Genomic DNA, 26,216 nt, shown 5'->3' with positions numbered 1-26,216 from the left:
TATACACACTTTTTTCCTTTTTTTTCTTTCCAACACGCACATTATTCGGACACGAATGCCTTCAAGAATGATGATGCATATCGTTGATTCACCGCCGGCATGTGGGAATTAAGATCGAGAAAGATGCGCCAGGTTTTCGCTCTCTGTGTGAGAGAGTCCTCTGCATATGATCCAGAAAGAGAATTCAGCGGTGAACGATAATTAGCCTCGCTCCTCCCTTCTCACTCCGCCTCCATACATACATGTATATCGCCTTAAATCTTTGCTGCCTGTGGGAGATAAAGCCAACCAATTATTTCAGTCTCCGGTTCCTGTTTCATGTTCCTACAGGGCTTATGTGTGCCCTCTGAATGCGTTTGTACAAGAGGGAAAGAGAGACAAGCACAAGAGGGCTACAATTGCCCCACGGGGCCTCATAATTTATCGGTCCACGAATCCATTGCTCGCCCATGTATGTATACACAGACGGGACGTGTGCGCGCGTGTGTGCCACTGTGTATTTTCTCCCTTTCGCGACTTACTCCCTGGCCCTTTACAGACCACTCTCGCGGTACAAATATTACGAGAGAATCCATACATTTTGTTGCTCAAATAAAGCACTTTTGTAATTAATCGAACCTCGAGCTCGAACCTCCGTGATTATCTACCGAATATTTTTTGTACGTTTGATGTTGAAAAAAAATACCAAGATTTGTAACCTCTGTGGCGGAGAAGGAAATTTCGTTTGGTATCACTCGTCCCTCATTATAGTGTTGCTTTACTTGTTGAACGCGATGCGAGGAGATAAAGAACGAGTAAGGTGTCAGGGTCAGCTGTACGCGGCGCGAACGTCTAGTTTCTAACGTTTTTTTTTTACTCTCCTCGACGTCGCGATAGCAATATGTTATATGAGAAAGAAAAAAGGTCTGGTCAACTCTCATTTGGAAGTAAGATGATTACGATCAAGAGACGATTAATTGCGTACGGTGGATTAATTCGTCAGTGAGCTCCGCTTCGGTAGGTACGTGGAAATGTATCATGTAAAAAATGTCGGCTCCGATTGCATGCAGATAATAAAAAGGGAGTGAAAGAAAATAGACGTTATCTCTTGACTGGAAAGTTACACGGCAATTTCTCATTTCTTTTGGGGCCCGAACGAAGGCGCGTGATGAAGAAAGGTAGCGGGGAAAAGAGAGAAGGGGATCAATTTGATCGGAATCTAAACGCGTAAATACTGCATAAGAGCTACGCGGCTCCTGCTCTCGCTTTGTACACGTTAATGTTACAAGCCGCCTCCTTTTTTGTCGTTCTACCGCGTTAATTAAGGTAAGCAGAAGAAGAGAGATGCTTATCACTTTCGGGATTCTAGTCGTCGATACACACGCAGACACGGTGAGCCAAAGCCACGAGGAAAACAAAGGGAAAGAGAGAAAGTAAAAAGGAAAAGAATATTGAGGCTGAGGGAGAGGGATGCTGGACGATAGATTATTGCTGAGATGCTGAGCTTTTTCTTCCCGTGCGATGAAGATTTAAAGGGCGGAAGACAGGAGCTTGAACCTTTACATGCTTTTCTTCAAATTCATGTACTACATACAGATACAGATATATACGAGTTTCCGTGCGGAGAATCGTCTCTAATTATCCGCAATTACCTCGAATTAAGACGACTCGAATTCCCGTCGCGTCCCAGCGCAACGACCATGTGAATTACTAGGGAAAATTTCTAGTCGCTCGTAGCAGCTAGCAGCCCCGTTTTTCTTACACGCATTTATTTCTTTCATTTTCTTCATCAGTTTCGAGCTGCTGTATTTACGATACAAGAAGCGCCTTAAACCTGGAGGAGAAATTGTAGCAGTTCTCATACACGTTCCCCTGGTGCTCAATACCGCTCGCTGCACATCAGATAGGAATGCTCGTTTTTTTTCTTCTCTCTCTCTCTCTCTCTCTTTCTCTCTCCGCGAAGACATGAGAAGCACAAAGTGAGATAATTAATATGGCCGAAGAGGAAGAGAAGCAGATCGCATTTTTTTTGTTATTTCTCCTTGTACACGTTTGCTATTTAATACGTTGGTGCGCGGAAGACGTTTGATGGGTCCGTGAGTCAGATTCTGTAATATCGCGCAGGTGGATCGGACGAGAAAATTGCGAGAATACCATTTTTTTTCTCTCGTTCTATCACCTCGCCACGGAAGAAAGCAGCCTATCATTATTGCGTTCCGTTTCTTCCTATTTCATTCATTTTGTTCTATTATTTCTGAAAATTCATGCACTCAAAGGGTTACAATTATTCTGCAATCGAAAGAGTTCAAGGATTTGGCACTGACGCGCCATTTCGTTTGACCCTTTGTACGCCGCGTTTCATCGCAACTCTTTCTGCTCCCTCTCGCTCTCTGTGTTTGTGCACTCTTCGTCTACCCCTGGATTTCGATAGGTCGGAAAGCCCCTCGATGATACTGGATCCGGAAATAACCTGCGACATTATAATACACGGGGGTCAAACCTGATATGCTCCTCTTGGGCACCCAGCACCCTCGCACAATGACGTACGCGAGGGTGAAAAATCAAAAGGGCTCAATGCGAATGTTTACACGCGAGCCCGCATTTCCTTTGGAAACTTTGAATGACAGATTTCAGCTGGAACAAATTCCGAAGAACATTTACGAGCGGCTGGCATGTCAAAGGCACGAACTTTCGTGTAACAAATATGAATGAAACCGCGCGCGCGTGTGTGTGTGTGTGTGTGTGTGTGTGTGTGTAAAGAGAACTCGAGTAAATGAAAATATCATGTGAACATTTTTGGAGTTTCTCTCTATCCAATAAACCACTCGGGAGATGATTTAGGAAGAAAAAAATGTCTTCTCTCACTGCATGGGATAAAGAGGGGTTGTTTTCTTATCCACTCTGGCTTAGAGAGTGTAACGGAATGCAGCTGCGAAGGCATTTTCCAGAAAGCTTCTCTCGCCCAGTTTTATTGTAAATAAGAGAAGGAGCTCGCCCGAGATCGAGGATGTTGCAGAAACGGAGGAGCCGTTTCTCTCTGATTCTCTCTTACTCTCGCTCTGTTGGGATGCGGAGAAAACATGATTTTCTTGCGTCACGAGTAACCCTCCGTCGAGCTTTACTGCAGGCTCGAGCCAAATGTGTATGTGTACAAGAAAGAGAGAGAGATAGTTTGCACATGAGAGTTATCGATATCATAACTCGACCCAAGTCTCACGAATGGGACTCTCCTTCAGCTACACACTCCGCCGACTCCTCGTTCTATTTCTCGTCGCTTATACATTTCGCTCTTTTCTTTTTTATCCTTTCCTCCTCCGTTTTTTTTTTATTACCTTTTACATTCTCTCCGTCCCTCGCACGTTTGCACTGTCGCGATTTTTTTCTCTCCTTTTGCACACCGCATCTCCTCCGTATCTCGGGCGTGCAACTGAAAAAGAGGCCCATTATGGCTTCTCCACCGGACGCCTGAGCAATTTTGAAATTTCTTTTTATTTTCTTTTTATTTATCTTCCGACACACATATACAAATCCTTCTAAGAATGTACCCACCTTTTAAAAGTCTCTTCCACTTGTACCACCAGTGTTCACTGTGTCTTATTCCACAATCCCCTGCACCCAACAAGTACAACGTGACTCATAACTATATACTCTGCGTACAGTTCGCAGAGTCCGGTAGTTTCAGCCTCTCACCCTTTGACCCTTTCCACATCTTTCCTCAACTGATAACACCAGTACCTCGAGCTCCCTCTCGCTACTATCTCTCAGACCTTCTACCCTCCTCGCTTCCACTCTTTTCTTCTGTCCCTCTTGCCACATGTATCCTCACCTGCTTTTTCTTTTTTCTCCCAGCTCCCCGAGAGCACTCTGCTAACATCTTTATCTACCATCTTCCGGGTCCCTTTGCCTTCGAAATGAGAACTATCTCGGTGACCGGTTCTTTATTCTCATCCTCATATGAGTACGCACACTATCCACGTTTCATCGTCTCCATGCCTCGACCAACGAACGCACACAATGGCTCCTCAAGACCAAGGAATCCTGTTCCTCGACCCTCCAGGCCCACATCCCTCGGCCAAACTAATTGCCCCGTTCCAACACAGCATCCCGAGTGTTGACCTATGCCTATAGCCACGCGTACTTTGCCTTCTCACCGAATTTCTCGCTCCCTCTCGGGCTCTCCTTCTCTCCTTCTCTCCCTCTCTTTCCGTTTCCCTCCTCCAGAATTGCTCTGGTTTCTACAGATAGGGGCTATCGCACAGCGAATATACCTCGAGTACATATGTACGATGGTTCCTTCTATTACATAATGACTTTATATAGGTAAATGCTCTGCATGTAACGCTGCGTGTGCGACTGTGTGTGTGTGTGTGTGTGTGTGCTCCCTGCTGAGTCTCCGTAAATACTACGTACAACGGAGCAAGTCTCCGGTTCCGAATGATCTTTCGCTGTACGTGTATATTACATACGTATGAGTGTACAACACCTATTAAGGTACGGTGAGAGCGCGGTAAGCTAGACACGCGGAGCTTGAGAGAAAGAGAGAAAAGCCGCTGCTCTCGTGGGCTTTTCGGCAGCAACCAAAAAAGGGAGAAAACCGAGTGAAGCCAGAACCACTCGAGATCTCCGCAGCCGCTCGGGCATATATACACAAAGCGTTGTTCTCCGCATTCACCACTAAATGAAATGGAATTTAAGGCACTTTATTAGCGGCGCTCTTTTCACGCTCTACTTCGGATTAAGACACTCTTACCTCAGCACATTCCCGAACGCATTTACTCCAATTTCCTCTTACCTCATCTATATTCTGTAAACAACGAGTTTTATACTCGGCCACCGCTGCACGAACTCAGCGGTGGTGAACTCGCGGGCAAACATTTCGTAAACTTGCCATATTTTCATTGCTTCTCCGTTTTGTTTATGAAAGATGTTGTTTCTGCACTGCTGATCAATGTGGAATGAAGAACTAACGAAACAATGTGAAATTTATGTTTGAGCGATGGACGAATATGGACGACGAAGCGTACCCGCGTCACCGACGAAACCTTTTAATATTATAGCTCTTTGCGGCTTTATAAACGCAATTATATTTGTCGAAATAATCTTGGTGTGTACATTCGAAACGGAGAAATAAGTGAGTAAGGGGAAATAAAAAGAGCGAGACAAAGAGAAAGGGAAATGAAAAGTATATTACGGAGCTGCTTGGACTACGGAAAAGATTCTCGAGTGCTTTACTTTACTCGCTCTGCGTCGAGTTCTTCATTTCGAGCTTCGAAAAACCCGTTCTGGGTAACCCACTCCACAGAATGGCGCGAGTTAAAGAAGAAGCGAGAAAGAGAGGGAGAGAGAGCCCCCGCGTGGAATCTTTATGCAGAGACTCTTCGTCCAAGCGAAACAAGAGATTCCCTCGGTTTTCCCTGCGGGAACGCGCTTAAAAATCAACGAGAGGAAAATCCGATGGTAGAGGACCGAACGAAGGAGGGATAGAAAAATGAACTCAGCATTGAAGAGAGTGAGAAAGAAGAAGCGCGGATCCTCGAAAGAAGCAAAGGGGGATAGAAAAATGGATAATAATAATACGCAGCACAAAAAAAGCAGTAGAAATATCTACCGAAAAGTAGTGCGAGTGAGAGTTAAGGCGCGCAGCAGCACCAGACTCGACTTGTAAGAATTTCGTCGGAATATCTCTTTCAGAATCGAGAAAGGATAAAAAGCGAAAGCATCCAAGCGTAAAGCTGCGAGTAGTGGGGGAAGCAGGAGGGGGGTCGATATCAATTTTGAATTTCATCGTAAAGCTCAGGACGATGGGACTTCCGGATGTTCCGAGAGAAAGAGAGCAAATTCGAATATCGGAGCGAGATAAAAAGAGAGAGAGAGAGAGAGAGGGCAAGGAGTGATGAAGAGAGAGATGAGGGACGGCTGCATCGGCGAAAATTCATTTCCACTTTTACTCTATCAGAGAGTGCGCGCGGTATAGCCAGAGAATGCGGTCTGCTCTTATTGGATCTGAAAGCCAGTGGCTACGCTCGCAGCATCACCGTCGTAGCGAAAAACGCACGATCGTGATGGGGGAAAAAAAAAAAAAAACAAATAAAATGTAGCTCCATCGAAAGTTTGAATTATCCAGGGCGAGATTGTACCGGCTTTTTATACCAACGAAATGAAATGAATCAACGTCGTTTTCTCCCTGTCCCACTGTCTCTCGGTACGAGTTCTCATCACAAATTCACGAACGAAGCTATCAAGAGGATTCTCCGGGGCGTATCACGAGAGGTAACTCTCGTGGCTTAACGCGGGCCGCGCGCGCGTTTCACGAGAACCCTGGTGAGGACGTTTAGATACGGGAAAATTAATTGACGAGAGAGAAAATCCAACACGCGCGCGAGCTATCGTCGTTGTCGTGGAGCTTTGCCAGCAGGGTGAATTTCGTTCGTCCTCCGATTTACACATACGTACGCGGACCTTCGGTATATATTGAATGCACGTCCGTATAGATGCATCGGAATCGTCCGTAACGGTGCTCGATAACAAGGTTGTATCTCGCATCGAAAACGTCAGAAAGCCCGTTGTCAAGTAATTTTGTAACACGAAAAGCCTCCGCTTTAATCTCGTTCACATTCCTTCGGCCGCGACCAGCGCATCTGAGAAGTGTCATTTAAACCGGGTTACGCGTGTTTTAACGCGGATGAAAATATGACGCAAACGTCCACGAGAGTTTGAACGATCGAGGACATAAAATGGTAGGTTCATTTGTCGATCGAGTTCTCTCGGTCCTCCGGATCAGCGAGAATGCAAGGAAAAAAAAAGTTTTGTTCAAAATGGAGAAAGAGAGGCAGAGAAAGAGACCGCGCGTTTGCACCGAGTGACCCGAGAGGAAAGCTCAATGAGCTTGCTCGTCGTTAGCGGTTGTGTCAGTGTGCAAACGTGCATGCTCCTCTGTATGTTGTGATCTCTGTAAACATAGCCGTGGAGCTTTGAAAATGAGATACGAGTCAAGCTGGTTGAGTAAACTGTTGGTTCGAACGTTCCCTCTCTCGCATTCTCTTTCCCTCGTCCTCTCAATCCTCATCTTCCTTCCTCCTCTCTCATTCCGTTATTGCGTTCGAGTGAGGGAGTAACACGCGCAGTTATTTGAGTGCGGTCAATCTTCCCATCTCGTGTATGACCACGAACTCTGCCGGTTGAAAAGCACCGAGAATCATCCAACATCGAATGAATGAATCGAGAAACTACATCGTCTGATTACTCCCTCTGACCAGCTTCGCCGCGCGACAGCTGCTTTCTTATATTCCACACCTACTCTCACCAGCAGTGAAACGTATCTCGGCGTATTTTCTCTACTGAAAAGTCCATTAAGGCCTTTCCTCTGCGACCCCCCTTGTTGGCCTCTCGAACTTGTTGTTTTACACGTCATAACGCGAGTCTCTATATATATCGCTGCATCAGATGCACTCGAGAGCCCTTAATTACGTTCACAAACTTACGTTCTTTTATCTTCTATTTTTTTACAGAGTCATCGAACGAGTCGCGATAACGTACTGGCCGAAGACTGCGATCACGAAATGAATACAAGCACAATTCTGGTGAGTGATAAATGTCGAATATACTTGAAGGGAAAGAAAAACTTTGTAAAATTGCGTTGACCGTTCGATCGGATTCGTGTAATTGCCAGGAGCAAAGGACCAAATTTAGATTCGAGCGAGACGCACGCGTGCGTGACTAATTGCCCTCGGTCAGTCCCTTGACAACGGCGATCCGTCTTAATTACGATCTCGTTATGTTCGTTTTTCCATCAACTTGGCTATACTTTAGCCGCTACTGTTGCACCATGACGAGAGCTCGAATTACGAGACGTGTGCTGCAGTAGCGCAAGAACCATAACACATCTTCCATAAACAGAGGCACTCGCACAGGCCCACACTTGCATATATTCGCGTGTATAAGTATGTGCCACGCTGCGCCAAGACCACAGCTGGGGTTGGCCGCTCGTTGCGAGAGCCCCCTTCTCAAGAGTACTTGCACCAGCAGCTGACAAATTCTGCGCCAAAATTCCGACTTTGTCGGCCATCTGTCACCTGAAGTTGGCTGCGCCCCGGCAGACGTACACAAACATACTTTTGGTTGGGAGAGTGGCCCAGTGCGGAGGTAGCACACGGCATGGCCCACAAACTCCGCGCATTTACCCTGACACTTTCTTGCTATACGAAGTTTGTCACTCGACTACATGAAGCTACGTGGGTCCGGAGGCGAAAGTCAGAAATAGGGTTGGAAAGGACGAGCACGCAGAGGCAAGTTTATTTTTAAAATCGTCGGCCGATTTTTCTTTTCTTTTCATGTACACTCTCGAGCCAAAGATCCTCAAACTTCTGCTCTGTGTTTCGAGGATCATTGTGGAACATCAGTGTGTTCCGCAGCTAAGTTCCTTCGAGCTCGAGTGAACTACGGGATGAGTGCGGCGAGGTCAAGTGAATTAGCGATGGGAAAGGAGAGGCTCGGGCGCGGGCAACCAGCATCCCCGTCTTCCTGATGTACCATCGACTAATATTCGAGCTCCGAGCATCCCGGCCTTGAGTCTCATAATTTACGAATATACCGGGGCACTGTGTCGTTCGCTTTGCTGCAAGTTTCCAAAAGCTTTTACCCCCCTCTCTCGCTCTCTTTCTATCTTCCTAAATTTGCGTTGCCCAGACCGTCGCAGAACAAAGTCAGATTCACGAAGCAGGTAAAATTGATAGGGAGTGGTGAGTCTGGAAGCGAGGTCGCTGGCGACGTCCTCGGGGGAGGGTACACGGGGCTTTTGCACCCCCCGAATTTCCACCAGGAGACCGAGGCTGTACGTGCAAGAGAGAGACAGAGAGATAGCCTAAAGAACATGGAGAACGCGGATTTACGCGGTATATGCACGTGTATATCTACAAGCCGAGGGAGTGTTGCGCTTGGGAGAACCTCCCTCTGGAGGTATCGCGTACATAATTTCGTCGAGGTTTGACCCAACCTCGTGGAACCAACAAGAGGGAAAATAGGGAGTGGGGGGGGGGGGGGGGGGGTTGGAGCGGAGGACGAAACTCGTGATGCCCTGTACACGGGTTGTCTCTATTGCATGTTAGGGATAGTAAAGAGAAGCTCGAACCTGGTATTCGGTGATGTATACTACGAAATACGTTTAACGCTACTGTTTACCGGCGGTCTCTCGCATCTGTGCTATTGTAAACCCTCCGGGCCTTGCCCGTTCCGCGATTTCGTCTCACATCCCTTCTCTGCTTCTCCGTCCTTCTCCTTCTGTCCCCAGCTTGGCCCGATGCCCATGCCCTTCTTCGCTTCCCCTCTTATTCGATTGGCATATATTCATCGTGATACCTGTATGCAACACCAATTCACAACGATCCTGCTGCAAACTCTCTCGATTCAGCTTGTTTGAAACTGTTGGAAATGCCACTGAAACTAGATGGCTCGTGCAGTCTTTTGCCATGGTGATCCGCTCCACCAACTCCCACCTCACTCACTATCTATCTACGTCTCTTTATGTACTCAAGAGCTACATGCACCTGCACCAGCATCATCATCACCCGCGTCAGTATTGCTATAAACAAAGTTTGAATTTCAAGCCATGTCACGGAAAATCCTGCCGCTACTTGCTCTCTCGGCTCCTCCGCAGCCCGACTGTTTACTGAATTTCGTTGAACGCCCCACCCCTCGCTTTGGTAAGCGACTAATTTAGTCGTGTATATTTGTGTCACTCGATGAATTCGCTCCATACAGCCCCTAATGAATCCTGGAACTTGGACCAAACATAATCAGCCTACATTTCTCTATTCGAATGAGAACCCGCTCGATGCTTCCACCGAAAAAGTTTCGATCGCGACCGATCGCTGGGGGACCGAACTGTCACATAAATTCCGCTCGTCAAAACTCCCCGAACTCGCTATTAAAAATGAAGACTCGTACAGAAAAAGGAGGATCGTCCGTGCCCTCCATGAGAGGCAGCCAGTCGACGCTCAATGGCTTCGCAAGCTGCCCAATACCAATAATCCTAACGGCGTTATCTCAAATGAAAAGCAATGTGAGCTTGCAGCACATTATGACCCGGTGCGCAGCACAGCCGAGTGACCCAAATGCGAAGCAGATGATCGAGGAACCGCGTCCCTGCGGTCAACTGCACCTCAAATTTTGGACTCTGGTGCTCGTGTGAGCTCGATAGGCTGTTTTTAGCATCGCCGTCAGCCCGCGTGAACCTTACGCTTTACTTCGCGAAAGCAGTGCGATTGAGAACTGCTCTTTTGTCCTTCGCGCTCCGCGGCTTTCTTGCTCGTTCACCAATAAATACAGGGTGTCCTAACGATCACACTCGGTAACGCGTCTTCGGTATCGAGATCAACACATTCAAGCCCAAAAGGCTTTCCCCGAGCACTTGGCTCCTGGTACTTGGTCGAGAAAACTGAGCGTACCTTCCCATTGAAAGTCGATTCTTGATTTAGATTCGCATGAAAAAAGCCCTTGACGAATATTCGCCGGTCACCCTGTATATCAAACCAAGTCGGCGACGAGTCAGCGCCCATCTTCGTTGAGTGCCTGCGCTCGAGATCGTGGTATTAGGCAATTTGTGTACGTGTGCGCGCGCGCCCGCGACGAGAAGGCAGCAACCGTTATCGAAACTTTCAATGTGTGTGCGATATACCGTGGCTCGTAATGTTCATTGTATGCATATATATCTGTATATGGGTGTTTAGTTATATGTACTCGTTTTAGGAAAAGCTAACGAGGCGTGTGCTTCGACAGCTCGTCACGTGGCACCAGCTAATAGACCTTTTGGATATATAGCGATATACACACGTACGTTGCGCATATAGTTAAGTCGTTGATCGCGGTTGACTCGGTGTTTGTTCACTTATCGTTTGTCACCCACGTTGCTCATAAAGATAGCCGACATTTTTATCCTCTGTACACGTCGTCATCGCGTAATCATTCTTCAAGCTAGAGTCATTGATCTCTGAATACAGGCGGCTCGGGACAGAACAAAAGAAAAATAACGAGGATAAATCTGTTGCTGCGTGGCCTTTTATATCTTGATACGGATCTCGGGATGATTCGTACGTATTTTGCTGATGGGTAATCCGAGACTCGTAATGCGCGGTATTTTTTTTCCTGCTGCTCGAGCACACCGCAGCGCGCCGATGACGAAGTCTTTGAACGAGTCAACGAACCAATGATATCAGGACTCAATACCGGTTCGTCCCCGCGTCTTTTCTCCGTATTGACTCTCTCTCTCTCGCGTGCGCGCGCGCGCTCTCGCTTGTTCTCTCTTTTCCTCCGTATGTCTCAGCCTCGCTAACGAAGCCTCGAACGCTCTTGAAAATCTTAGCTGCGTGGGTCACCGCCCGACTCGTCGCAGCTTCTTCGCTTGCAACCGTCGATTTTCATAGCGCCGCGAATGGAAGTCTTCGAAGGGGGTTTTGCGGATGGATTTACGCGGTGAGTCATGTCGCGGTTGCACCAACGAGAGAGAGTGTGCATGCACTCGAGTTACGGTAATTAAAGAGAAACGTAAGAAAGCTCGCGTCGCGTATGCTCCTGTACGTGTGATAATTCCGTTTAGATGATTCAGAACTTCTTGGAACAGCTCGTTGACTTCTTGTTCGACGATGGAATAAAATTCTATGAGCATCGAATTAAATAACGCGATAAAACTCCTCCGCAAGCGGACTTGACTCCTTCAAAACTTTCAAAAGCCGTTTAGCAATGGAATTATTTATATTCGAATAGGGATTAAAGCATTTTGAGAAATGGCTGAACGCAATCGCGATCGTTAGAAAAGCCCGAAGGTGACAAACAAAACCGCAAGCCAATTAGTTAGCGAAAAGAAGAATGAAACGCAGCGGCGAATAAAGGGAAGGTACTCGAGTGTTTAATCGCATGTGGATCGAATATATACGAAGCCCTTGGCTGAGGGCTTAAGGGAATAGTGAGAGGCCAGAGGGAAGCTGTGTATCGCCGATCGGCTCCGAGCGCCACGAAATCTCGGATCGTTCGAGAGCAGCCCCCGCGGATTATCGCTTAACGTGTAACTTCACGTGTGCAAACGAACCAGGCCAACTAACACCAACAACCGTCGTAGCGGGGGACATTAACGAGACTCTCGTAAAGTTGGCCTCCTGAGCTTTCCCCTGCGCACGAGCCTAAAGTACATTCGTGCTACTCGGACACACAAACGAGCACAGGAACTGTTTCTCGAGGTCTCGCACCGAGAGGTCCAACATCCACGTTACTTCCTACTGCCCCCGCAGCTCCTCCCTTCCTTTATTTCACTTCTTATTTACCGGATTGTTTAAAAGAATTAAAAAAATAAGAACAATGAAAGTCTCTGGCAATATTTCCTTCGCTCTGCACCAGCCGACGTCGCGACGACGTCCGACTTCGTGACGGTCTCATGTACGAAAGGCTCCGGCAAACTTTTGCAAGACGGCTGGCCGGAAGTCTACCCGCTCTAAGGGCTTATTTATATACTCGTATATAAGAAAGATATTTGTTTGTGTACACCAGAAGTTGGAGTATACCGTTCTGCCTTTTTCTTATTCTTTGCAGTCGTTCTTTATACTCGTATCTTGATAACAAGCACCAAGGCGAGAAACTCTCTCTCCCTTTTTCTCTCTTTCCCTAAGTTATGGCAGATGTGCATCGTACCACCGGACACGATGAGCTCCGTGCACTCAGCAGCAGATATGCAAGTCTCACTGGCATATATCCCGCGCGCGTGAAAATCCTTTTGCTTCTCTTCTATCTTATTATTCGCCAACAATACAAGAAACACGAGACTCGCGGTTGGGTCCCTTTTAGTTTTTGATACGCGTTGCCTCGCTGCTCTTCCGAGGAACGACGAGCGTGTCTCGCGGTGCCCTCTTGAAACGGACAGAGAGAAAGCGCGCGCGTTCAAGGCACGAAAGGAAGGATCTTTGCACTGCACGTCGCGCAGTGCAGTGCAAAGATCCTCGTGCAGACACGGTGAACGAGGACTGGAAAGTGCATGAGACTTGTGCTGCGTTTTATGCATACACGTATACACTTGCGGGAAAATAATAAGGGGAGAGAAGGCGAGTATGCGAGGAAAGAAAAAGTTTTAGCGCGCGACACCGGTGCTGCTGTGGAGCGTAACCACAGCAAAAGTACGGGTGTTAAATCCTTGCGATACGAAAAATGGTGAAGAAAGGAAGGAATTGCGAAAAAACGAGAATCGTAAAAAAGTTGGACCGAACGGTGGGTAAACGTAATCCTAAAAGGATGAAACGACTTTGCAAGCTGTCAAACCGTGGCCGGTATTAAATTTCATCTTGCCCAATGGACCACCGCTTCCTTCTCTTTTTCTCTTCCTCTTTAAGTGTTTTTCACTCTCGCGCATGTGCGCTCATGCTTGCGAAAATGAAATTTTTTCCTCCACCCTCTCATGCTTTTTTTCCTGCTACGAACATTTTTTTATTACTCGACTTGGTGGATTCGTAGATTTGTTTGTAATCTTAGCTTTATGCTCCTTCGAATTCCGCTCCTCTTTCCTCTCTGCGTCCTTCTCTGAAATCACAGTGTTGCGAAACTCGGAGATAGAATTGAGAAATTCTGGAATTCAGCAAGGGTCTAACAGGTGGAACAATATGGTTACCGTTGCATTTTCCTGCACGCGTTTCAAATGCTCAGTAACAAAACGTATTGCGACGGATAAAACCGAGTCACCATAGCATGGCGCTTTTTAACCAGCGGTCTTTATGGTTTTCTGAGAAACTCCGCGCGAATCGAGACACAGAAATTAAACTAACTCAACAATATTCCCGTATTCTCGAGAAGTATTAAAAAAACGACGAGTAAAAAAATGCCTCCTTAAAAAAATGGTATCCCACAAGCCTCTAGTTTATCAACGCTTCGACAGACTTTCCACTAGACGCTTCAACTTTTATGACGTTTATTTATCTCTTTCCCACCATACGATTTCACCCGGTGCAATGTTCGTTTCTTCTAAAGTATTTCCAATGCGCATACTCGATCGTCGCAATTCGTTTGAAATAGTTTGAAATTCAATTTGAAAGTTTTCATTGTCCGGTGGTGAGGTTTAGTTGACTCTTATCCCTATCCCCCCGTTTAATCTCTTTCATGTTCCATTAAGAAGGCAGAACGGTGTGTAATGATTAGAACGAAACGAGATTTGGCCCTCTGTGGTTAGCATCATCCAGGAACACGCATCTCTGCCCGAATGCGCCTCTCTGCTCACTCTTGTTTCACCTTCCCCTTGTTGGCTCGTTGGTGCTATACACTTCCAAGAAACGGAATTATTGATTTCCCAGTTGGCTGGTGGTACCAGCACAGAGCACCGGAGGAATGAGCGAGAGGGTTGAAAGGGAGAAACCCAGCAGAAGAGGCAGAGGGAGGCCAACTTTGTAGGGGTTGAGTTTTCTCTCTAGCTGTTACTCTCCTGCTTCCTCCATCTCACTTTTTCCCTTACTCTTGATTCCAATATCTCTAGGAATACACGTTTCTACCCCAAGGTATATAGAAGCGAAAGGATCTGCCGAGTTCTGCTCGACGCAGCGCCCGATAGGTCTTACGTTCGACGGCGTCATGTGCCGGGGCAGCGGAGGGGAGCCTCGCGTCGGATTATAGAAATTGGATCCGCCACGATCATCGCCTTCTCGATTCTGTATCCTTCTTTCTCTCTCTCTCTCTCTCTCTCTCTCTCTACGGCGCTTCCCATTCACTCGGAAACTGTCATCACGTCAAGTCAGAACTCTGCCGATCCTTCTCACGCGGAAATTCCAGATTTTCCACGATCGATTAACCATCAGTGAGATTGGACGATATATGTATAGCGGAGGAACGCGAGTATGGTAATGCAAGAGATTACCGCTGGTTAAAGAGCAAGCCGAGAGCCTTGGTTGATCGTTCCTTGAGTGCCCCTACCCGGCCTCAAATCCTGGAATTTCACGACTCGCTTTCCCATCGACTTCATCTCGAGCTGAAATTTTTGTTGTCACTAAAATATCTTCGGTTTAAATGGCATTGCCACCGAGTGGGAGAGGATAATAATTCGCTCTTGAATTTTCGAGCTTCTTCATATTCCATTAGTTTTCTCATTAGAAAATCCCTGTTTCGATTCTCCGCATTCCCAATATCTCGAACCTGCTCGACGTAACCACCTTTTATCAATGTCTTTTCTGAATATTCAATCTCTAATTTCGCATGATTTGCATTAAGGGCGTAAGCTCCTTACTTCGCGACAAGGAGAGTCACCCAATCACGATTTCTAGTTTACAAACAGCTTACAAGTGCTTCTGACTTCGGAAGCGATTAAATTCTATTATACACGCTCGGAGGCAATAGAAAGGATGAGACGCATCAGTTGGTTTTGACCCAATTCTGCAGTCTTCATTTTTCATTGATGCGACATTTTTCTGGTACTAAGGCGCGATGGAACATCAACCTCAATCTCACGTTGGTTGAAAATGTCTCCCGAACATTTCACCAACATTGAAAATTGAGCAGCGATTCGTTTTACAAACAAATATCGATTCTACTCAAAAGATTTCCCGATTACATTACAATCACGAAAAAAAAAAAGAGAGGAAAAACAATTTTTTAACTCTTTTATCCATGTTTCATTCCATCGGATTCAAGAATCTTCGGAGACGAGAGAGTAAAATCAATCAAGTTGATCAAATAAAGTGACAATGAGTGAATAATTCGCATGACATTGCGAAAGCCTGTTCGTTTATCCACTTTTTTTCATCCATCGATTAATGCAAATAAAAGATGACGAAACATGGAGCCGGATGTTTGAAATTGAGACACCTATATGGGCCACACTTCCATATGTACAGGGTGAGGGTTTTTTCCAATTCGGCGGTGTCCTCCGTTACTCGGAAAATCGTCCATTTTGTGGTCGCTCCACCGGGCGGTTTTTCTGTCGCGCGTATATATCCCCGCGTTGTATAGGCTAGCCGTGAGTTCTCTCTCGTTTGGCGACAATTTTTACATTTTCACCGAAATTGGATTGGTCGAAACTAACGAACGGCCGTCCGCATAATTGATTGGGACAGGGCGGGTGGTCAGGGAAGAAAAAGAGAGTTTCGGTGCATCGCGGAGCTGTTTTGGGGAGGGCGAGCTGGTTTGGTTTGCATGCAAAACCCTCGTCCATGCAATGACTTTGCTCTGTGTATTTACTCAATCCTTCCTCTCTCTCCCTCTTTCCCTCTTTCATTCGGTTATACTATTGAAAGACTGTGTGAGTGCAAAAAATGGCAATGCATTCAAAAAGGGAGAAAGAGAGAGAGTGAGAGAGAGAGAGAGAGAGAGAGAGAAAGAACAAATAGACATAGGAGAGTACGTGCGCGTGGCTGAAGCCGGTCGATGAAACTGCCAAATTACATTGCGGTTATACAAATATACGGGAAAGCATGAAATACGGGTCAAAGCAGAAGCGGAAACACCGCACCGCATCTATATATGCATACTCGAATGACAATTATTTTATACACCGCCCCCTCCGCCCCTCGCTCTGTAGCACTGCCGAAAACTGTTCCAATTGCACGGTTTGAGTTCAATGAACTTTTGTTTATTTATATATTGCGTCAAAGTAGACCCGCATAATGGGATTTGTGTTGAGCTTCCAGAGTGTCTGAGCGAACTAAATTATTTGGCAGAAACTCATTCGCAATCCCATCATCAAATACGTTTTTTTTTTCATTTTTTTTTTCGTTTTTTTTGTTTTTTTTTAAATAAATTCTTTTTGTTTTCATCCCTCAGGCTTTTACGAGTGAACATGTATATTAATATATAGTACGTGATATATTTTCTTCACAATGTGGCAAAAATATGCGGTGGGGGGCAACCGTTGAAATACAAACATTCGGATATATTGGAAAATTCGAACCCTCTTCGATTTATCAATTCAAAAATGTTTCTCTCGTACGCCTGCACCCAGGGATAAATATTTCTATACGAGCCGCCACCAGACTTTCTTTCTCTCTTCTTTTTTTACCACTCTCGCCCCCCACGCTCGACGAGGTATAGAATCTCGAAAAAAGCCTCTTGGTTTTTGGTCAAATTTATGGGATGTTGCGACCGCTCCCCCTCCCTCCATCTCTTCGCCCGGCGTTTTCTTGTTCGCCCGATTCTTCGAGGGCTTTATCCAGCGAGGGATGTGAAACCGAAGGAGACGGGATATGCTTTTCGACTCTGTCTTTGACGCGCGTTATACGGGGAAATCCCGTGGGCTGTCGGTTACGTACACCCTCGGGAACCAGGGGAGAAAACACACGTAATAAACGTCGTTGTCCCAGCGCGGACTGAGGGAAAAATTCACATTGCACCGCGTGTAGGTGCCATAATTTTCGTTTTCTATCGTTAAGTGGAATATACACGGACGAGATCTCGGATCTCCCCTTTCTCGGGGTCCCTCGATCTTCGACATTCTTTCTCTGTCCCCTCTCCTCTTTCGGGCTCTGTCGGAATTGCAAATGAGAAAATTGGAACGAGAGCTTGATTAGTGGATGTGCGATAGAAAAAATTCGGGCGCCAGCACGAATTCCGGGCTCTGCGGGGGTTTGCCTTGATATAAACTCGACACCTACGCCGAAGACCGAGGGGAAACGCGATTCCGTGTATACCGCTTCGTGTTGTCTCAAAAAAAAAACAAACTTTTCTTTATCGTTGAGTGTACCCTGCTCTCGTAATAAATTCGCGGATGGTTTAATCTTGATCGACCGACAGAATCGGACTTTTGGGATAAGCTTTCGGGTCGGTTATTTCGTTTCTTTTTCGCTGATTGCCAAGGGCCCTTTTCCTTGTTCAAACAAAGATTTTTTTCTCTCGAAGACTCGCGGAAGACGCCGCTCGCTTATCGAGCGAAGTTTTATTTCTCCGCGACCAGATATCGCATCCCATTGTGTTTACTGTTCTTGCTCGATAAAACAAGCTATTTTATGCGTATACTTTGGATTGCACGAATAAATCTTGACGAATGTACGTATATATACGGAGGCCAGAACTCTCTGTATATACTTCGCAGTGTGTGCCATCGCGATGGGTATATAACGGATGATGAAAAGAGGCCGAATTAACGAGGACGGACGCACAAGAGAAGAAAGATATTCGGTAGAAAAAAGGGGGCTGGATGAGCACCAGTCGCTGGACAAAAGAGGCCGAGAGCCGCGTCTCGAAGGTCTCGTTTTGTTTCCCCGATGCAGCAGAGACGAGGTAGAAAACGATTTTTCAACGTCGTAGAAAACAAGGGAAAAAGAGAAGGATAAATTCCGAGAGTGTTCTCCGGGTGAGACGCGACGAGAGCAGCTTTCCCGCCTAATCTTCCCTGCTCAATTATTCTTACGAGCGTCCCGCTCGCTCGGGGCGTTCATCTTCTTCGGGAGAAAAAATACTCGCGAGTGTGGAGCGAGGACGAATAGCGGCGAAAGAGAAAATCAGGGATGAAAAAATGGCTTCTCTCAAGACCATGGAAACGTCTGCTCATGTGCGATTCCAGTCCTCTGCTCCGTCTATTCGTACTGTTATACGTTATGAGGGTCGTCGAAGGGGTTCTTATGACTCGAACCGATCCGACAACTCGCTCGGTAATCGGGACAATCGGATGTGACTAATCGAAGGAAACTCGTAACGAAACTCGTTCACGCGCGCGCTTGGCTTTTTTCTTCTCGTCTCTGGCCAGTGCCGGCGTTATCGCTAATGGGAGACCCCATAAAAGCTTATGGTCCGCGATGCTTGTTCGATATGCTTCAAGTGCTACCTATACGGTAAGTGCTTGTTCACCCTCTGCATACACACACAAACGCAAATACGTATACATGTTTAAGGATGGATAAACGGTAAATAGAAAGAAAGAACGGAGGGGTGTGTGGGGAGGGGGGGGGGGGGGTTTCTTCGCATTTCCCCCTTAACCAATACCCGTTAGGGTAGTTACCAGCTACGAAGAGTTTCTTATATACCTGCACGTAGTGTTACAAGAATCCGCATTTTCGCCCGAATGATTTTCTCCCCTGTATACCTATGTATAAAGCCACTTCTACGAAAAGCAATCGCGCGAGCGTTGAGTTTGCAATTATAGAAACGAGGAAAATGAGGCTTATTCTCGTCCTGCTCCGGGAGTTGGCTCCCTCTCGCGCGCCCTCTTCACCGTTTCTATATCTCGAGCGCGTTATTCGCGCTCGTAAATTTCCGTTGGCAAATTGCTCCAAGAAACAAGCCTTGCTTTCGCGATATACCGGCGTGCTTGTGTACCCCGCAAAAGCTTTCCTCTCGCTGGGAATATAGCCGCTGGCAAATGCCATTGTTTTGTATATATAGAGCACGTCGTCCTGAAGATATGACGAACTTGTAGTTCAGCCCTTCATCATCGTGTTCTCGTCCTTGCCTCTCGTTCACCCTCGCAAAACAGAGTGGACCAACCGCGAGTAAGAGAGAGAGAGAGAGAGAGAGAGAGAGAGCTGTATGCATCAAATGTTCGCAATAACCCATCGGGATATGATGATACTTGTCCGTGGCTTCCGGGAATTCTCCGGGGAGCCTCTTAATCCTCCTTCGTCCACGGTATGCGCCGTGGTCCTTGTGTATCCGAGCCAAACGAGCGGGGCCAGTTTTCGAGATGCATCATCCCCCCCGCACACGCAGTCGCGAAACCCTCTCGAATGGGCGGGGGTTATACCAGCGGCGAAATACGCTTTGCCATAAGTGCCATCATCACCCTTGTACATTGTCACATAGGAGCCAACTATTCTCCGCGCAGTGATCTCCGATCCAACGTTCTCTGCTGCACTGGACCACGGAACGGCGCAAGTGCCTTGTCCCTGTGTGCAGAAGCACGGAGCATCCGCGCCCTTTGTCTCCCCAACCGAGATTCAAATTGTTACAGCCTTTCGAGAGCTCCGCGGGTATAAACACGCGGACGCACACAGCTCAGCCCCGGAGGACAGAAATACTCGCGCAGTTGAGGACTACGAGGATGCGATACGTTACAGAGAAGACCAAGGGCCACGGGGTATTACGTGCTTCGGATTCCTCCAGCGCGTATGAAACAGCCTTCCCTTTGCCTTCTACTCCGGCTCTGACTATAGACTCGTTTTACGAGAACTTGGGAGCCTTTGCTCGTGTATATATGTGCACGTTGAAGCCGGCGATATTAACGCGATGCGCGTCTCCTCCGCGCGTCGTAACTGCGCGAATCATCCGCCGTTATACAGCGACCCGCTACCTTCATCCTTCTCTATATTTATTCGCCGGATCCTCCAGAGGATATTTCACATCGAATTGCTCGCTTCATCAGCTCTCGGTATTGCCGCCCATTATTTTTTCTCCCTCGCTCCGCAGACCTCGAAATATCGCTGGTTTTTATAACGCCTTACTTAAAGTTTCGTTCTACCTGAAAATATGTGTTCATCGCGTCCACCCCCGCCAGCAATGACGGACTTGAATTCCGTACACGGAATTTCCCATGGCCTCTCGACCACATATTTATTTGAGCGTTGACGATAGAACCCTCCGTACGCCGTGACGTCCGTATGAACATAAAGAGCGTTGCGAACGTACTCGGGATGCGGAATGAAATGAAAAGAGGATATCTCGGGCGAGCTGCTACCAGAAGCGCACGAATCGCCAGGGTGTGCGCCGGCCGTAACCTTTATGGCATCTGCCTTGGACGTATGTATCTCGAGCATCTCGCAAACCCGTCCGAACTCACGTAATAAACAGTCGACGATATAAAACATATACGCGCCCGGGGTAGCAGGGAACGACCGCGAGAAAACGAAAGATCCTTCCTTCCCGTCACAGTCTCGACGTGTGTTTTATTATACATACGCGATAGAGTGTTCGACTGGCCACACACACACACACGCACACGCACACGCACACACACACGAGCGGTGTGTGTGTAAATGCCGAAATAAAACAGACACCCGCGGGCGCATGCGGTCCGCGACCGGACGTTTCGTTCTTTCGATATAATAAACTCGATCATATTTTTTTCCTCACTTTTGTTTGCGTTTTTTTTTTCACACATTTTTTCCTATCGAATCCAGCCCTATTCATATCCGACGTTATGTGAAACGAGCGATGGACATCCGTAAACCTCAGCTTGAATGATAACTCGTTGTTGGCTCAAAATATGTACAAATATATGCGTTGAAATTTGTGAAACAATTTTAGCAACGTAACGAGATATGAAGTTGACCGCACTATTTGCCTGCGGGTAAATTCTGCTGTGTATTGGCCAGCCAAATGAAACTATCTTCTGCTGCTGCGGCCTCGAAATTCTATCGGCTATCTATTCTTTGTGACTCATTCTCCTGTTCATCCAGAAATTGTTTCCTTCATTCCGCGACCAATGTTGAACGAATCGACGCGCTACGTTGTCCTCCAATTTTTCGAGGCAATGCATGCCTCTATGGAATACACAAAAATGGTAAATATTGAAAGAATAAATGGACAAGCTAACTCCACCAACAATATATTCACATTCGATTCACTTGTATGCGAAATATTTCGGACTGAATTTACGCACTAATCGATCAATTTCATTGGCCCCGTATCTACATGGGCTCGTAACTAATAGACGAGACTTGAGAGGATAAATTCATATGCACATAAATTGGCCTTGATTGAGGGACGCGATGGAGAAATTGAATATGACAGTGAAATCGAATATTTTCACGAGATTATGAAAGCCTCGATCCTCGCGTTTGCATACAATGGCTTCTATGACGTATATTAAATCGAAGAAAGAGTTATATTAATTATAGGATTGAGCATATTAACTAGAAATGATAACGTTTCGTCCGTTGATTACACGAATATCCGTGAATTCATGACAAATCGTCCAATTCATGGCGAGATCTGCTCGAGTTGGAAAAAGTTTTTCGTCCCCCCCTCCCGAAGAGACACGAATTTCGTGCTGTGACAATTGTTTTCAAAGAATTAACGACGCAACTCAGTGGCACTTTCTCCCTCGCCGACAAGGGCTTAATTCGATTTAAAACCGGGTGATAATTTCGTCAGAGTTGAAAGCTTGGAAGGAAGAGCGAGTGTTCTCGAGGACGAGAGAGAGGACGAAAGGAAGAGCAGAGGCGAGAGAGATGTTCGGCTTTTACGAGCAGAAGAATATCACACCTCTCTCGTACACACGATACAATATGCTACGGGAATAGCGTAGAGGGGTAATTAGGGGAAAGCTTCGCTCTCGCTTGACGGCTCTCCTCTACAAAACTAGCGGCAGTATATAGTACAGAGCACCTCGAGGTTTTCTTTCCTCTGTCTCTCATACCCAAGCAAGTGTGTTGCCTGATGAAGGTCCGGGTGTGCTTGTGCTTCTCCGGGTGAAGAGCGAGGAAAAGTGAAAATGAGGAGACAAGGGATGAGGAGAGGAGTGAGAGAAGAGTTGTAGAGAAACGAGACTAAAAAGTACGAGGCGTCAAGAGCCTCCGGGGGTTTTTCTGAGCTCTCGGGAAAGAGTCGTTGCTCCTGCGACACCCTTTTTACCTCGAGCCGGGGCCCAACCTCGGCGAAATAAAACTATATTACGAGCGTGCCAATTTTGTTAAAACTCTCCGACTAGTTATTAAGAAAGTCGAAAATAAACCTGAAATACTTCAATGACTTATAATTCATCAGTGCTTTTCGAGAGAGAGGAAAAACGCATTCTAATAATATCACTCCATTATTTCGTCCGAGTGAATCATCGATGAATATTATTACGCGGCTATTTTTCTCGATAATAGGGCTCCCTCTCTCTCTCTCTCTCTCTCTCGTTCTGGATAGGGTGAGAAAATAATGGGATTGCGCGAGGTGTTTAACCTCGGGAGAAGTGTAGGGAAGATTACTGGTCGGGGTGGCGGTAAACCAGCTCTGTATTTTTCATCCCCCTTTTGTGTAAGCTGACTTTGCAGCGGTTACGAGGTTCGCTAAAGCGTTTTCTTGCTTCTCTCAGGGTCGTTTAGCGAAAGAAGAAAGAAGAAAAAAATAATAATAAAAAAAAAGAAGAAGAAGAAGAAGAAAAAACATCAAGAAAATAGGGGTCGAATAGAGCAATGTCTCACGTTCTTTTCTCGCAATTTCGAGAGACTATCACATATTACGAGGCACTAGGTTTATGGATATATGTATAATGCTCCGCAGGGCGTGACCGTGTCTCTTACATACGTGATAATGCATCAAGACCCCTTGAGACCCCATGGAGTCTTCTCTGTAGCAGTCTTTCTCGTATATATACAATCTCGCACCGCGAGTATGAAACGTGCACTTGTCCCCGTATATCTGTATGTGCTCATTTATATATCTTTATCCGTATATCTATATTCATAAACGTGCACATTACATTGCGATTTTTGCCTCTATTTCTCTGTTCTTCATGGGAGCATGGAATTCAGACGGCGAGTCAACTGCCTGTGTCTATTTCCCACGTATATAACTGTGAAAAAAGTAACTTCTCTCGTGAATAAAGGTGCTGTGAAATGGACGTTTAAATTGGCCACGTTTCCCAATCGATGACGTTTTACCTCACTTGCTTTATTGCATTTTTGACATCTTTACGCTGCGAGGCTGTTACTTACGTGCACTCGCAGTATCTGTCACTCTCCTATCGCGGTATTATATTTTTCCATCATTTTAACGTTTCTTTCATTTGATTCGTTATTGAAGAATTGACACGTGGCTCCGATGGGAGAGTACTTGCTATGGATTTGCACAGCTGGGCTTCTTAGCTACGTTTTTGAATCCGTGGGATCGTTATTTATTACGTAACACAAAACAATTGGAGATATCGGTTTGAAGGATATTTTATTCAATGGAAATAATTCGTCATGATTATTTGGGCTGCAATTTACATGCTGGTTTTTATTTCACATGATTTTGAGACCCGTTGAGGCACGTTATTCGTGGTTAAAACAACGTCGACATGCGCAGCGACTCTACGTCGGCTCGTCTCATATTACCAATTCAACGAATCTGTGTTTTGCATTCTCATTTGTAAAAGAAACAAAAGTGCCGAGACGAGAATCCATTGAGATGAAAAAATGGTAGCTTTGACATCGTAAAGCGATTTTTGGAATCTCTGCACTTCCTCGAAACAAAAAAAGGATTTTTTTTTTTCATAAAATTTTCGTGGAATCGAAATTGTACTGTGGACAAACGTTCAAAGGGATTATTCCCGTGAAATAATAAATTGAAATTCTCGCAAATATTGAACTGGCGATGTCGTTTTTCATCAAAGTTAGCTCGGTTTACATTTGAACAGAGTTTTGACGATTTAGCTAATATATAACCGTTGAAAGGGTTCGAACTGAAATATTCAGCTCCAATAACTTTTGTTTTCCGAGAATTTTCATTCTCTACAAAAATATGTTTTTTTGAGAATTTTCGAAATTTTTTTACACACATGAAAATTCCCACGACCGTGCCATTCGTTTATTTTCTGTTGTATCGTAGCACGTGGTGCTGGGATGGTCCAAATAATTTGATTTCCAGCTCTTGTGCGTGCCTAATTCCGTTAGCATGCGACGTTTTGGCCTTGAGGGGTCGGAAAAGGAATATCGATTTCTGTCGACACACCCTAATATTTGCGTACGAATATGGAATCGCTCTCTGTCGAACGATCGATTCGAATTGCTTCCTCTCGCTCTCCGGCTTACTCGCATAGATATTTAAGCCGAACGTCGCATGTCGCAATTCGTATCACTACTGGCTTGCCCATAAAACCGTAATCACGTATACAGACATGAACGTAAACAAATATGTAACGATATTATGAGCACATTCATATATTCTAAATGAAAAATAAAACATCGATAATCGCGAGTTTCATGCAGATTCATAGAATATCAATTGTATATAGTTAAATTGATTCGTTACAAAAAGAGACCAACGCGTACAAGTTTTTCTACGCCATGCAGTAAAGAAGCACCGACGAGCGTTTTACTTTATGAAAAAAGAAATAAAATATTTTTCTAAATGGAGGAAACAAAATCACACTATTTTTACGAGTGAGCGCACAGCAGGAAAAAACATGTTGAAACTTTTATCACATTCGCGTAACCCAGGACTTTTGAAAAAGTATAAGTTCGAGAATCGTTGCACTTGAAATTCTTCTCTTTTTACGCTATCTAACGATAAAAAAAAATACAACGCACATATCTGAAAGTATAAGAAATGAATGTTTCCCAGGCAATATCTCGTGAAACATTTACTCTCCAAGTTTATTTCTACCTTAAACTTTATTACACTTGCTTCTCTCTCTCTTTCTCACACACGCGCATACAGACACACACCCAGCAACATTGTGTTGCGTTTTCTTCTTTTTCGTGAGTTAGTTTTGTAATCCACGTAGAACCTGGTAAGTGTGACATGAGAGAGAGAGAGAGAGAGAGATGTGAGTAATATTGCGAATACGTAAAATGGGCGCGTCACACGTAAGAGAGAAGAAGAGGAAACGAAATATAGTCAGACTCTAAAGTTAATCGGTTGGAGTGGAGTCTTGCGAGAACAGGATTTTCGGCTCGCTGGTACATGGATCCATGACCTTAGTATGTGCTTTCCTACTCATCCAGACCCCTGTAACATTGAATATAGTAATGAAAAGCTCGAGAGAGAGAGAGAGAGAGAAAGGGGGGAGAGAGGGAACTAAACACATTTCAGTAAAGTTGCAGTGGCTAAACCGAGTAAAAACCAACCGCGATTTTTATAACTCGTCGCGGTTCTCTTTCCTTCCACTTTCTCATCCATTATACGTATTTACTGCGCTGCGCGAAGCCGCATAAATTCGGCTATCGTCTGAGGGCAAGGGATTACTTTTCGAGCGCCCTTTCCCTCTCTCATGCTCTCTCTTTAACAGGTCAACGCGTCACGTGTATGCATGTAAAAGTACTTTTTTCATGTGGATAAAGGATTAGATGCGATTGGATTTAGAACGTACTTTGCCTGAAGCACGACCCGAGGAAACTGTCCTAAATTTTCCTGCCAACAATTCACTCTGTCCACGTTTCTCTCCCGCTGCCGTATCCACCTTTACCGTTCGCACGGTAATCTGTATATGCAAAAATACGCAATATCAAGTCGGATTCATCGGGCATACGACGCGCGCCAATCCTACGTTCAGCCCTCGTGGATAATTCGAGTGCAACAACTCATCAATTATAAGCCCTTGAACACGGGATTGGGAAGTGAATAATTTTGTGTAACAACGATGCTTTACGGTTAACGATGTTTTTGTT

General features: G+C 45.7%; 1 protein-coding gene across 1 annotated transcript in view; it reads left to right on the top strand.

Moving 5' to 3' along the window:
• The window catches only part of LOC122409132 (insulin-like growth factor-binding protein complex acid labile subunit), a 97,137-nt gene that overhangs the window by 47,241 nt on the left and 23,680 nt on the right, over positions 1-26,216 (top strand). Inside the window, exon 3 of the mRNA XM_043416440.1 lies at positions 7,488-7,559. Within this exon, the coding sequence (XP_043272375.1) occupies positions 7,488-7,559 (72 nt within the window). The remainder of the gene's footprint in view (positions 1-7,487; positions 7,560-26,216) is intronic.

This window comes from Venturia canescens, chromosome 4 (genome assembly GCF_019457755.1).
Source record: "Venturia canescens isolate UGA chromosome 4, ASM1945775v1, whole genome shotgun sequence".
Lineage (NCBI taxonomy): Eukaryota > Metazoa > Arthropoda > Insecta > Hymenoptera > Ichneumonidae > Venturia > Venturia canescens.
The sequence above is the reverse complement of the archived record's forward strand: the minus strand, read 5'-3'. Positions and strand labels throughout refer to the sequence as shown.